The sequence below is a fragment of the Dasypus novemcinctus genome, chromosome 25 (assembly GCF_030445035.2).
Source record: "Dasypus novemcinctus isolate mDasNov1 chromosome 25, mDasNov1.1.hap2, whole genome shotgun sequence".
NCBI classification, from domain to species: Eukaryota; Metazoa; Chordata; class Mammalia; order Cingulata; family Dasypodidae; genus Dasypus; species Dasypus novemcinctus.
Genome location: NC_080697.1, coordinates 16,499,917 through 16,512,066, shown reverse-complemented (window position 1 = coordinate 16,512,066; position 12,150 = coordinate 16,499,917). Strand labels below are relative to the sequence as shown.

Sequence of the window (12,150 nt, the reverse complement as noted above, 5' to 3'; positions counted from 1 at the left end):
GGACTTGAACCCTCTGCCATGCACGCCCAGTGCACTTTCTGTCGCTCCACGCTGGGGCTTGAGAGGCTGCTCTTCACCTGGGCCTCCCAGGTGTCAGCCCCTGCCTGGGACTCATGGTGATGACAACTTTCCTCCCCTCCCCCCACATACCCTGCAGCCTACGAAGGAGAGCTCTGGCCTGCTGAGCTCAGGGGCCCCTGTGAGAGCCTAGAAGCATCTTCAGGAGAGCCCTGCCTGTTTCCAGCGGAGGAGAAAGAAATAGTACCGTAAGCGCTCTTGATGATTCCAGAGCTGGCAGAAGTGCAGGTGCCAAATGCTGCGTCTCTCCAAGGCTCCTTCCTGCCTGAGCCTGGGGGAAGAGGGAGGACGGGGGAAGGGCCGCTGAACTTGGACTAGGAGGCTGGCGTTCAGACGGCGCCGGTGCTGTTCGCTGGCTTCATAAGCCCTGAGCAAGCCGTCTCCCCTCTCCGAGCCTTGGTTTTTCTGCCATCTCAAATGGGGAGCACAGCCGTAGTCTCCTAAGGCTCTCGCGATGATGAAATAGCGTGAGTCACGTGGAAGCACCTTGCCCAGCTGCAGGTGCATAGCAAGTTGCCTCTGAGACTCCTCTCTCCTCTGGAATAGTCTGGAGGAGCTGGCAGAGGCGGTTTGGCTTCTCGCTCCTGCTCAAGTCGTCCTTGGCGCTATCTTCCCAGAAGAGGGGCTGGCCAGGCGTGGCCATCGAGCTTTCCAGATCAGCACTGGGTGCGAGCTGGGGCCTCCTGTCTCCTGCCTCTGCTTGTGCATGCCAGTTGCTCCTGGAATAGGAAAAAATGAGCCTCTGAGTGTATCCCAAGCTGTGCCTGCCAAGTCGACGGGATCCGTGGTGATCGTGGTGGTTAATTGTCACGGTGGCTGGCCTACCTGGAACCAGGACACTGATCAAACTGGGAAACGACTGGCAAATTATTTGGACAGTGCATAGTCACCACAGAGATACCCCTAATGAATCCTTTTTTTTTTTTAAGATTTATTTTTATTTATTTCTCTCCCCTCCCCCCACCCCAGTTGTCTGCTCTCTGTTCCATTCGCCGTGTGTTCTTCTGTGTCTGCTTGGATTCTTGTCAGCAGCACCAGGAATCTCTGTTTCTTTTTGCTGCGTCATCTTGCTGCGTCAGCTCTCCATGTGTGTGGCGCCATTCCTGGGCAGGCTGCACTTTCTTTCGTGCTGGGCGGCTCTCCTTACGGGGCGCACTCCTTGTGCGTGGGGCTCCCCTACGCGGGGGCACCCCTGCGTGGCACGGCACTCCCTGAGCGCATCAGCACTGCACATGGGCCAGCTCCACATGGGTCAAGGAAGCCCGGGGTTTGAATCGCGGACTTCCCACGTGGTAGGTGGTCACCCTATCTGTTGGGCCAAATCTGCTTCCCCATAATGAATCCTTAATTGGGAGACTCTGGGCTGCCTGTAAGTAAGGCAAACGGGGGGGGGGGGGGGGGGGGGCAGACGGCAGGGTTCCCGGGAGGCTCTGGTGCGTGGCCCTGTCTCTTCCACCCCCGCAGCCCTGCTGGCCTTTTCGTTACACTGGACTTATTTAGATCCAGCAAGCCCAGACGTGGGTCCTGGCCCCAGCCCCACCCACCTGGACTCTTGGGCCCTGAGGGATCACAAAGGAAGCATTGACTCCAGGCAGCTGAGAGCGCCAGGGAACATTTCATGGGGGCCAGGAACTCCACGTTCTCAGCCCCTTTGCTGAGACACCCCCAGCCCCCCAGCCTGAACCCGGGTCTAAGGACTTGAGGTACCCTGTCCCTCCCTGCCCACCACAGGTGCTGAAAAAGGATAGAGGCATCTGAGGGAGAGGAGGAGGTGGCTACTGGTATCCCCAGGGAAACGGGGTAGGCAACTGTTACTAAGCAAAGAACTGAAGCCGGCGTGTGACACATTTCAGAGCATGCGAGTGGAGGAACAGCAGGCGTTGAGAACGGGGAGGAAAAGGGAGCCGGGACCTTGCACCTGGCTTGGGCTCCACCCACAGATTTCATGCCTGCACCAGCCGCCTCCTCTGGCACAAACCAGGTCCTGTGAGCAGGCTCGGCCGATGGCACGGATTTGGGCAAGTGTGCAAGACTTGGCGTGAAGACAATCTGGCAAATGCAGTTGTGATGCAGGCCACGTCTGTGCCGGGTCCCAGCGGGGCTGCCCAAGCATAGCACAGGGGACTGGACAAACAGAAAGGGGGAATAATGGGCAGTCAGTCATTGTCCAGGAATTCTGGCCTTGGAGCCTGGGGCCCCGGCAGGAGGAGGGATTCTGAAGCAGAGTTCCAGGTCCAAGGAGAGGCCCAACACAAAGGCAGGTTAGCAGGAACCAATGCAGAAACCAGTCCTGGGAACCATAGAATAAGGTTGAGGTGGGAGGAGGGCTGGGCCTGGTCCAGTCATCTTGGCTGATGCAAACAGATGCCAGGCCTCATATGCCTGACAGTGTCCAGATGGCTTCAAGAACCAGGTACGGGGCGGGGGGGGGGGGGGGGGCGAAGCGGACTTGGCCCAGTGGTTAGGGTGTCCGCCTACCACATGGGAAGTCCGCGGTTCAAACCCTGGGCCTCCTTGACCCGTGTGGAGCTGACCCATGCACAGCGCTGATGTGTGCAAGGAGTGCCGTGTCACACAGGGGTGCCCCCTGTGTAGGGGAACCCCACGTGCAAGGAGTGCACCCCGTAAGGAGAGCCGCCCAGTGCGAAAGGAAGTGCAGCCTACCCAGGAATGGCGCCACCCACACGGAGAGCTGACACAACAAGATGACGCAACAAAAAGAAACAGATTCCCATGCCGCTGACAACAATGGAAGCGGACAAAGAAGAACACACAGTGAATAGACACACAGAACAGACAACCGGGAGATGGGGTGGGGGGGAAGGGGAGAGAAATAAATAAATCTTTAAAAAAAAAAAAAAAGAACCAGGTACGGTGGGGGCCTTTGAGTGAGGAGAGTGTGGGCCTAGGTGTGCAGAGCTGGGGAGGGTAGAGGCTAAGAAAGCATTCTGGTTCGAGTCCAAGGTCTGTCTCTTCATTTTAAAATCCCTCAGTGGCACAAAAGGGTTTGTTGTGAAAGGGGAGATCAGACCTCCACAGGATCACCTCAAAGGAATAGAGACTAACGTCAATGGCATCTCAGGAATAGAGACTAACGTCAATGGCATCTCAATTTCATATCCTTTATAATAGCAAATTTTTAAAAAGAATGATAATGTTTCATGCCTATAAAGGAACAATAAAAACTATTCCATTATTTATCGCTGGCAGTAGTTTAAGTGTTATAATCCATTGGGAAGGTAACTTGACAGTATGTTTCCAAAATACCCAAATGTTCATCACCCTTTGTCCGCTCCGAAAATTTCCTTCTAAGAAAGTCATCTAAAAGGAGGAAAAGTTTATATGCACAAGGATGTGTATTGCAAATATTGTAAGCAACCTATGTATCTTATAATGGGGGTTAGTTAAATAAATTATAGCTTCTCTACTCTTAAGTATTATGTAACCATTAAAATTATAATCGTAAACATTAGGGAAGTAACAGAAAACGCTTGGGATATGAAAGTGGAATGAGCAAGACATAGCCTATACAGATTCCATGTCTATAGATGTGAAAAAACGATGTAAGTGTATGGAAGAATTTGGAACAGGGAAAATGGAAGAAACTGAAGCTGATTAGTTATGGTGGGGAGTATGTAAGGTTTTTCTCTCCTCCCCTGACAGATGGCTCCCTCATCTATCTGCTTGTTGCCTGCTCATTGTCTCTGCTTATTGTGCCTCCTCATTATCTCTGCTCGTTGTCTGCTGGTCTTCTTTAGTAGGCACCAGAAACCGAACCCAGGACCTTCCATGTGGGAATCCAACTGCTTGAGCCACATCTACTCCCATCTTTTTGTTTTATTTCTGTGGTTATTTTGATGTTTATGCAATTTTATTTTTCTGAAAGGAGGGAAAAACAATAAAACGTTAAAAAAGTGTCTCCAGAATCCCTTAATAAACTGTTAAGGGATTTAATCCAGCACCAACTCCTAAGATAAATTTCTTGTCTTCTGTAAACAAGAGAACTTCCTTTTATTTGCTCTAAAAACTTTTGCTTTCAAAACTCAAGGTATAAGCTGTTCCTCTATGTACCAGGATTGAATGGGAAAGTCTGGATTTTTCCTTTCAGACCTTTCGTGATTGTGTAGCTTCCAGGCTCATCCTCTTGACCTTTCCTTGTCTTTGCAGACCAGAGTTCTATTTTTTAAAGTCTCTTATAATAGTCCTTGGATGGTTTCAGTCCTCCTCTACATCTTCCCTGTCCTTTTGTCTCTGGAGATGCAGTGAAGGGAAGTAGCCTCGCCTCTCCAGATTCAGCTGCATCATGGTTTTCCACAAGGGCATGATGTTTTTTGTTTTGTTTCCAAAAAGCCTTCATGATGGTGCTGGCCAGATGCTATTGGCTTTTTTAGCTGCAGCAGCATATTAAGCCAGTGTTTTCTGGAACCAGAGAGAATTATCTCTCCCCTCTTTTGACTTATAACTGATTGCTCACAGCTATCATTTAATGAGTGGAGCTAGGATGCCTTTTTCCAAAATGTGAAACTATAATTGAAGCTCATCTGGCATCATTTTTTGTCAGCTCATGTGGCCTAGGAATTCTCTTGCACTTGGCCACCTGGAAGGATTTGGGGGCCTCCGTGAAGCTGGCTGTTTTACCGGCACAGTCTTTCCTGCACAATTTCTAATGGAGAACCAGTCCTTAAATGGTGTAACACCTGAACATTTCCCATCGAGAGAATCCTGTTTATTTTTGTTTTCTTTCCCCAATCCACTTCCATATTATGAGAAATCGCTTCCCCTTTCTCCCACTCCTCAATCCCCCTCTCCCCTCCTGCACAACTTCTCTGGCAGAGAACCTTGCCCAGAGCATCATAACATCTAGCCATTGGCTCCCCACTCTATCCTCCCCCCTGCTAAAATAACCTATTTTGTCCCTGAAAGCTCTCCTGGAGCTTAGACATATTTCCTCTTGCTGGAAACCTATGGCAGGTGGTGCTTCCTTTTTTTTTTTTAAAGATTTTTATTTATTTCTCTTCCCAATCCCCCCTTCCCACCCCGTTGTCTGCTCTCTGTGTTCATTTGCTGTGTGTTCTTCTGTGTCCATTTGTCCTTCTTGGTGGCACTAGGAATCTGTGTCTCTTTTTGGTTGCGTCATCTTGCTGCGTCAGTTCTCCCCATGTGTGTGGCACCACTCCTAGGTGGGCTGCGCTTTTCTCACTGGGGGTGGCTCGATGCGGGGCGCACTCCTTGCGTGTGGGGCTCCCCTGCACGGGGGATACCCCTGCATGGCAGAGCACTATTTGTGCGCATCAGCACTGTGCATGGGCCAGCTCACCTCATGGGCCAGGAGGCCCTGGGTTTGAACCCTTGACCTCTGATATGGTAAGTGGACGCTCTGTCAGTTGAGCCACGTCCACTTCCCAGGTCGTGCTTCCTAAAGGGCGCCACGCAATACCTGTAGTAGAAAGACGTGGGCTTTGGAGCTGGGCAGGCCCGGGTTGGACTCTCCTTTTAAAGGTGATGGCCACAAGGTGACCTTGGATGGGTTTCTTAACCCTTGGAGCTTTCATCTGAAAAACAGTGGTATTAATGGCATGTCCCTTAAGCAGTCCTTTTCAAACCCAGATCGCTTTGGGGTCTTGTTCTGATGCCCCCTGATTCAGTCGGTCTGGAAGGGCCTGAGATTCTGCGTCTCTAACATAATGACCAGGTGATGCTGATTCCGGTGTCCTCAAAAAAGCAGTGATTCTCTGAAGTTGTGATACTGAACTAAGCCAGACACCATGATTCCCCGACATGAAATATCTAGAATAAGCAAATTCAATGAAATGTACTTGATTAGAAGTTACCAGGAGCTGGGGGTGGGCGTGGGGAGGGAAATGGGGAGTTTTTGCTTGGTAGGTAGAGTTTCTGTTTGGGAATCACTCAAAAGTACCATTAAGGGAGGGTGGGGATGGCAGCCTAACTTTGTGAATGTAATTAACGCCGCTGAAGTGTAGACTGAAAAATGGTTACAATGGGAAATTTTGTCTTACATCTGTTCCCACAGTTTTTTTAAAAAGCAGCAATTCTCAAATTTGCACACTGAAATCATCTGGGCAACTAAACATTTCTCATGCCCGGGCGCCACCACCTTCCCCACCCACCCCATCCCCAAATAACTGGCAGCCGGGCGTGGCCTGGGCCCTGGGCCTATTAAAAGCTCCCTGGGATTCGAATACACGGCATGGCTTGAGACCCACTGCTGGAAGGGGTATGATAAGGCCCGTGTGTAAAGCTGCTGGCCTTGCTTCTCGCTGCTCCTCAGTCTCCAGTCTTCTTTAAACCAGTCAGGGGAGAGCAGGGGAGCCCCTCTGCCATGCCCGCCCCCCGTCCTTCCTTCCTCGAGCCTTCTCGTGAGCAGGGAGCAGCTGCCTTGGGACTTGCCACACCAGCCTTGAAGGGCAGGGCCCGAGATAAGAAGCTTCTGACGCCCCCCACTGAGTCCAACAGCAACTTCCGAGCACCATACCTTCTTATCAGGGGGCAAAGAGTGGAGAAGACTCGAGTCTCATGAAATGCTGAGGGACATGGGAGAACTGGGGGCTGAAGTGGACAAGGGGGTCCCAGGAGGGGAGGCCAGGCCAGGCGCCGAGTCTCCACTACCCGGGAGGTAGGGGAGCAGCCCCCCAGGGGCTCCCTCCGTGGAGGAGGGGGGGCACCCTCTCCCCCTCACCTCCCCCCTCCCACCCTCCCGCTGGCTTTCCCAGCTGCTCAGGCCCCGCTTCCCTGCCCATTTTTTCCCAAGACAGTAAGTGTGGGATGGTCAGTTGAGGGGAAGCTGGGAGAGGGAGGCCTGGAGAGAAAGGCCTGGAATCCCCCCCACTCCCACCCTACCCCCAGGTCAGTTCATCTGCCGCGGGGACACTCAGCCCTGCAGATAATGGTCCTATCATGTGAAAATAGCGGGGACATGCCCAGCCCTGGAGGAGGCCCAGAGGAGGTCGCGGGCGGCTTTGAGGGCTCCCGAGAACCTCCCAAGTGTGTCTCGCAGGACAGGTGGCAGTCTCCTGGTGGGGGTGGCAGAGGGAGGAGAGGCGCAGCGTCGTGGCACAGCACATCCAGGGAGCTGGGGCTCTAGGGGCTGAGCTGGAGCGCAGACCCCTCGTGGGAGGCGAGTGGCCCGCGGGGGCCGGTGGCCTTCGTCCTCCGGCGACTGGAGGCCCCTTAAGTGGTTTGGAGCAGGGGCGTGGCCCTTCCCGACCCGTGTTCTTGGTGGAATCCCCTGGATGTGGCTGGCTGGAAGGGGGAGACTGAGGCAGGGGCCCCAGGCGACAGTCCTATGAGGATCCCAGGGAAGCCTGCAGGTGTCAGGGGAGCAGGGAAGAAGGAGGAGGCAGGAGTGCCCCAAGACGGCAGGCGTAGGGGGTTTAACGAGTGACCACGTGCGGGGACATGAGGGGACGCAAGGTGGGGAGCAGGGTGTGGCGAGCGAGGCATCCAGAGCACAGGTCAGGCCAGTGTCCACCTTGACTGAGAAGGAGTCCAGGCTGAGGACAGGTCTTAGGTGGGGCACCCGTGAGCCAGGAGTGAGGCCCGGTGGGGGCGGGCAGGGGGATGCTCTCGAGCCCTGGATTCAAGGGCCCTTCCCCCCGCGGGAGGCCGCTCAGAGGCTGTGTGTCTCTGATTGGCCCAGCTTCGCTCAGTGTCCCCTGGCACCCTCACACAGCCCTACCTCTGACCTACCCAGAGTGACCCTCATCCCCTGTCCTGCTCTGTCCGCAGTCTGGGGCTCCCCTAGTCTGACAGCTCCCTGACTTTGAGAGCCTTCAGGCAGGTCAGCTGCCTCCACTGGGAAAAATTCCACTGGGGAGGCAGCCAGTTTCTTCTGGTGGCTCAAGGTGACTTCAACCTTCCAGGAAGCCCGTGATGAAATCGAGAGTACAGCTGGGGTGCCCCGGGGCGGCACCCTTTTATTAGCAGTGCAGGCATACCTCGGAGATATGGCAGGTTCGGTTCCAGACCTTCGCAGTAAAGCAAATATTGCAATAAAGTGAGTCACAGGAATATTTTGGTTTCCCAGTGTGTAAACAGGTTATGTTTACCTGATGCTGTAGTCCATTAAAGGTGTAATAGCATTGTCTCCAAAAGCTGTGCACATTCCTTAATTAAAATGTGACAGAGACACGCGGTGAGCACACGCTGTTGGAGAAATGGCCCCGATAGTCTCGCTCCACGCGGGGTTGCCACCGCCCTTCAGTTTGTAAAGGAGGCAAATCTGCGGAGGGCAACGAAGGGCAGCGCGGTAGAACGAGGTCTGCCTGCCGCGGGAATGCATTTTATGCGGTCACCATTTGCAGTCTACACGAATCCGGTGTTGGTTAAGCTTCACCTTGAATGTCTGCCAGGCCCTCGGGCCGGGGGCTGTCACAGCACCAAGGGGCTCCCAGCACAGGCTCTGCGGAGAGGCTGGGCCTGGGTGGCTTCCAGCCTCACCCCTTTGGCACTTCCTAGCAGTAGGTGCTCAGGTTGCTTCCTCTCAGTTTCTTCATTTGTTAAACGGGGGTGGGGGGGTAAGGGTTCCTCTCTTTGGGGTGAGGGTGGAGATACTGTCAAAGTGGCGCACCCAGCGATTGCCCGCTGGCCGTCCTGAACGCCGGCGTTCTAGAGGAGAACTCGTGGCGGACCCAAGTCTTTCTCGCCACCTGCTTCTGGGGCCCCCCAGCCCCCTTGTGGCAGTGATTTTGATAATGACTTTGTTTTTTTATGGATTTATTTTTATTTTGTTTATTTCTCTCCCCTTCCCCGCCCCCCAGTTGTCTGTTCACTGTGTGTTCTTCAGTGTCTGCTTGTATTCTTGTCAGTGGCACTGGGAATCTGTGTCTCGTTTTGTTGTGTCATCTTGCTGCATCAGCTCTCCGTGTGTGCGGCGCCACTCCTGGGCAGGCTGGACTTACTTTCGTGCAGGGCGACTCTCCTTATGGGACGTGGGGCTCCCCTACGCGGGGGACACCACTGCGTGGCGGGGCACTCCTTGCGAGCATCAGCACTGCGCATGGGCCAGCTCCACACGGGTCAAGGAGGCCCGGGGTTTGAGCCGCCGACCTCCCATGTGGTAGGCGGACGCCCTCTCCATTGGGCCAAATCTGCTTCCCTGTGTCTCGTTTTGTTGTGTCATCTTGCTGAGTCAGCTCTCCATGTGTGCAGCGCCACTCCTGGGCTGGCTGCACTTTCTATGCATTGGGCAGCTCTCCTTACGGGGCGCACTCCTTGTAAATGGGGCTCCCCTACGCGGAGGACACCCCTGTGAGGCAGGGCACTCCTTGCGCACATCAGCACTGTGCGTGGGCCAGCTCCACACGGGTCAGGAGGCCCTGGGTTTGAACCGTGGACCTCCCATGTGGTAGGCGGCTGCTCTATCTGTTGAGTCAAGTCTGCTTCCTGATAATGACTTTCTTTGCCTCTTTCCCATACTGTTCTCCTGTGCAGAATGCCCTGTTTGTCCACCCAAAGCCGGCCCTTTTCCCTTTCTTTGCTGTGTGTGTGGAGTGGCCTCGTCCTGAATCAGGAGCCGGCTGAAAGGCTGGGCCATCCACTGACCACCTCCTCCACCTGCCGCCTCCCGCACACTGGCAGGTCCTGATTGCTGGGACTAGCTTGCCACCTGGCAGGGCGAACCCACCTCCCCTCTGTGTCCCAAGCCAGCAGATCAGGTGTTCTCTCCTCCCCTAACAGTCCTGGCCTCAGTGGGAGCCTTGGGTTGGAGCCCAAGAGGCTGGAGGGAAAGCCCATCCCCTTTGAGGTCACGAGGCCCTGACCTGTGTCCACCCCGATCTGGGACCCTCTGCATCCACCCCGGAAGGACCGCCGAGGACGGGAGCAGGCGGCAGAGCCCATCTCGCGCCCTCTGTGTCCCCAGGCCATGGAGAGCAAGCTGCTCATCGGCGGCCGGAACATCATGGACCACACCAACGAGCAGCAGAAAATGCTGGAACTGAAGAGGCAGGAGATTGCCGAGCAGGTGGGGCTGCCAGATCCCAGGTCCCCTGGGGGGCACACGGCCAGCAGGTCGGGTCTCGGGGCCTGGGGCCGCAAGCCATCGTATGCTAGAATCCCTGGAACTCCAGGGCTGAGAATCGGAGCCACGCCCCTGGGCACCGTGCTTGTTGGTGGGCAGGAGGGAGCGGTTGGCTGTCCGGGTCATCAGCCTCCGCAAGGTGCCCTGTGTCCCACCCTGGCCTTGCACCGGGGTGTGAGTTCTTTGCCAAGTGCAAGGCTTCCCTCAGTCATCAAAGGACTGTGGCTTATTGGTCTTACCCATCGGCAAGGCCAGTGGAGCCACTGGAGCCAGTGGTGGGCATCGGTACATTTGGCTGACACCCCTGGAGCATGCCAGTCATTAAGGCTGGGGTATTCATCCCCTGGGGGCAGTGCCCAGGCCATACAGGCTGAGAGGAGGGCTCGGATGGACCCCCTGAGACTGGATGGAAGCAATGGTTTTGGACCATGGGAAACCCACTTTTCCCTCCCAGCGCCTTAGCAACGGTAAAGCAGGTCCCCTGAGCTCCCTTATCCCTCTCCCAGTGCATGCTGCTCCGCTAAGCCCTTGTGCCCTGCCTTGACCTAGAAACGCCGCGAGCGGGAAATGCAGCAAGAGATGATGCTCCGAGACGAGGAGACCATGGAACTCCGGGGCACCTACACGTCCCTGCAGCAGGAGGTGGAGGTCAAGACCAAGAAGCTCAAGAAGGTGAGGTGTCCCAGGAGGCGGGGGCCGAGGTGTGCCAAAGCCCGGCAGCCTCTGCCGAAGACGGCCCCCCAAGGAGCAGTGTGCTTCGGGGACCCCTCCCCACTTTGCCCAAAGGCCTGGGTTGCAGGAGAGGGGTGGGGTCTGGTGTTGGGGGTGGGGCCAGGCCGTCACTTCCAGTCCCCAGCCTTGCCATCCTCATGGTTCCAAGTAACTTCCTCCTTTGCAGTGTCACCAGTGAGTCACAGCTTGGCCAGCTGGGCCTGGAGCAGGGCCCGGGGAGTGGCGAGGAGACTTGAACCTGGGGAAGCTCAGGAAGGGAGCACAGAGGCCCTCGGGGACATGTCAAGGGATGAGACTCTGTTCTCCAGGACCCTGGAAAGTCCGTGGCACGGGCAAGCCACATACAGGAGTAGAGGGCTTGGGGCGGGAAGCCGGTTCCTATTTGGATTCTGGGAAGCACCCGGAGAGCCCTGAGGGTTAGCAGTCACCCTCGCCCCCTCTCAGGGTGGAGGGGTGGGACAGGAGCCTCGGCGCCGCCCCCCGAGAGCCCGCAGGGAAGCAGCAGTGGGGTGGCCCCCTTCCGGCTGCCGCGGGCTCCCTCCCGTCGTCCCTGACCGAGCCCTGGACCAGCAGACCTGAGCCTGGGCCCTGCTTCCGGGTCTCCCTCCAACTAGTTCTGTCACGGCCCTTCTCTGGGCATCGCTTTCCTCGTCTCTGGAAAGAGAGTGGGACCAAGAGCCCCCTGGGGTCCCTTCCAGTTTGGACATGACCAGAGCCCACGAGGCTGAGAGCAGCCCAGGGCCGCGCAGGTAACGATGACAGTGGAGGAGGGGCGGGGTGGCCCTTTGGACAGCCCGTCCTTACCGGTGATGGGGCCGCAGAGGAAGGTCCAGACCCGGGCCCAGCCTGCTCCGTGGGGGACCCAGGCCGGGTGACCCCAGGGGCCGCCTGCACAGCCCTGAGCCGCACCTGTCGCCCCCCCACCCCAGCTCTACGCCAAGCTGCAGGCGGTGAAGGCAGAGATCCAGGACCAGCACGACGAGTACATCCGCGTGCGGCAGGACCTGGAGGAGGCGCAGAACGAGCAGACCCGGGAGCTCAAGCTCAAGTAGGGACCCTGCCCCTCTTCCCGGCACGGCTCCCCGCTGGCCCTTGTTCCCCAGAGACCCCTCTCCTCCCCGAAGGCCTCCCTCTGTGTGCTCCGGAGTCTGTACGTCTTAGGAATAAACCGCATCCAAGGGATGCGTCCTGGGCCCAAAGTCCCAGAGTGCCTCCTGCCTCCTCGGCGGTCTTTGGTGACCCTCCCAAAGTGCCAAATTCACCCCCGCGCTCCTGAGCCTCCGGTTTCCAAGCTTCGGGGT

General features: G+C 56.2%; 1 protein-coding gene across 2 annotated transcripts in view; it reads left to right on the top strand.

Annotated features, from left to right (window-relative positions):
• KIF3C (kinesin family member 3C) overlaps positions 1 to 12,150 on the top strand; it is a 36,449-nt gene that overhangs the window by 11,276 nt on the left and 13,023 nt on the right. For both annotated transcript variants that reach the window (XM_058287731.2, XM_058287732.2), the window contains exons 2-4: positions 9,959 to 10,060; positions 10,667 to 10,789; positions 11,779 to 11,897. In XM_058287731.2, coding sequence (XP_058143714.1) covers positions 9,959 to 10,060; positions 10,667 to 10,789; positions 11,779 to 11,897 — 344 coding nt within the window. The remainder of the gene's footprint in view (positions 1 to 9,958; positions 10,061 to 10,666; positions 10,790 to 11,778; positions 11,898 to 12,150) is intronic.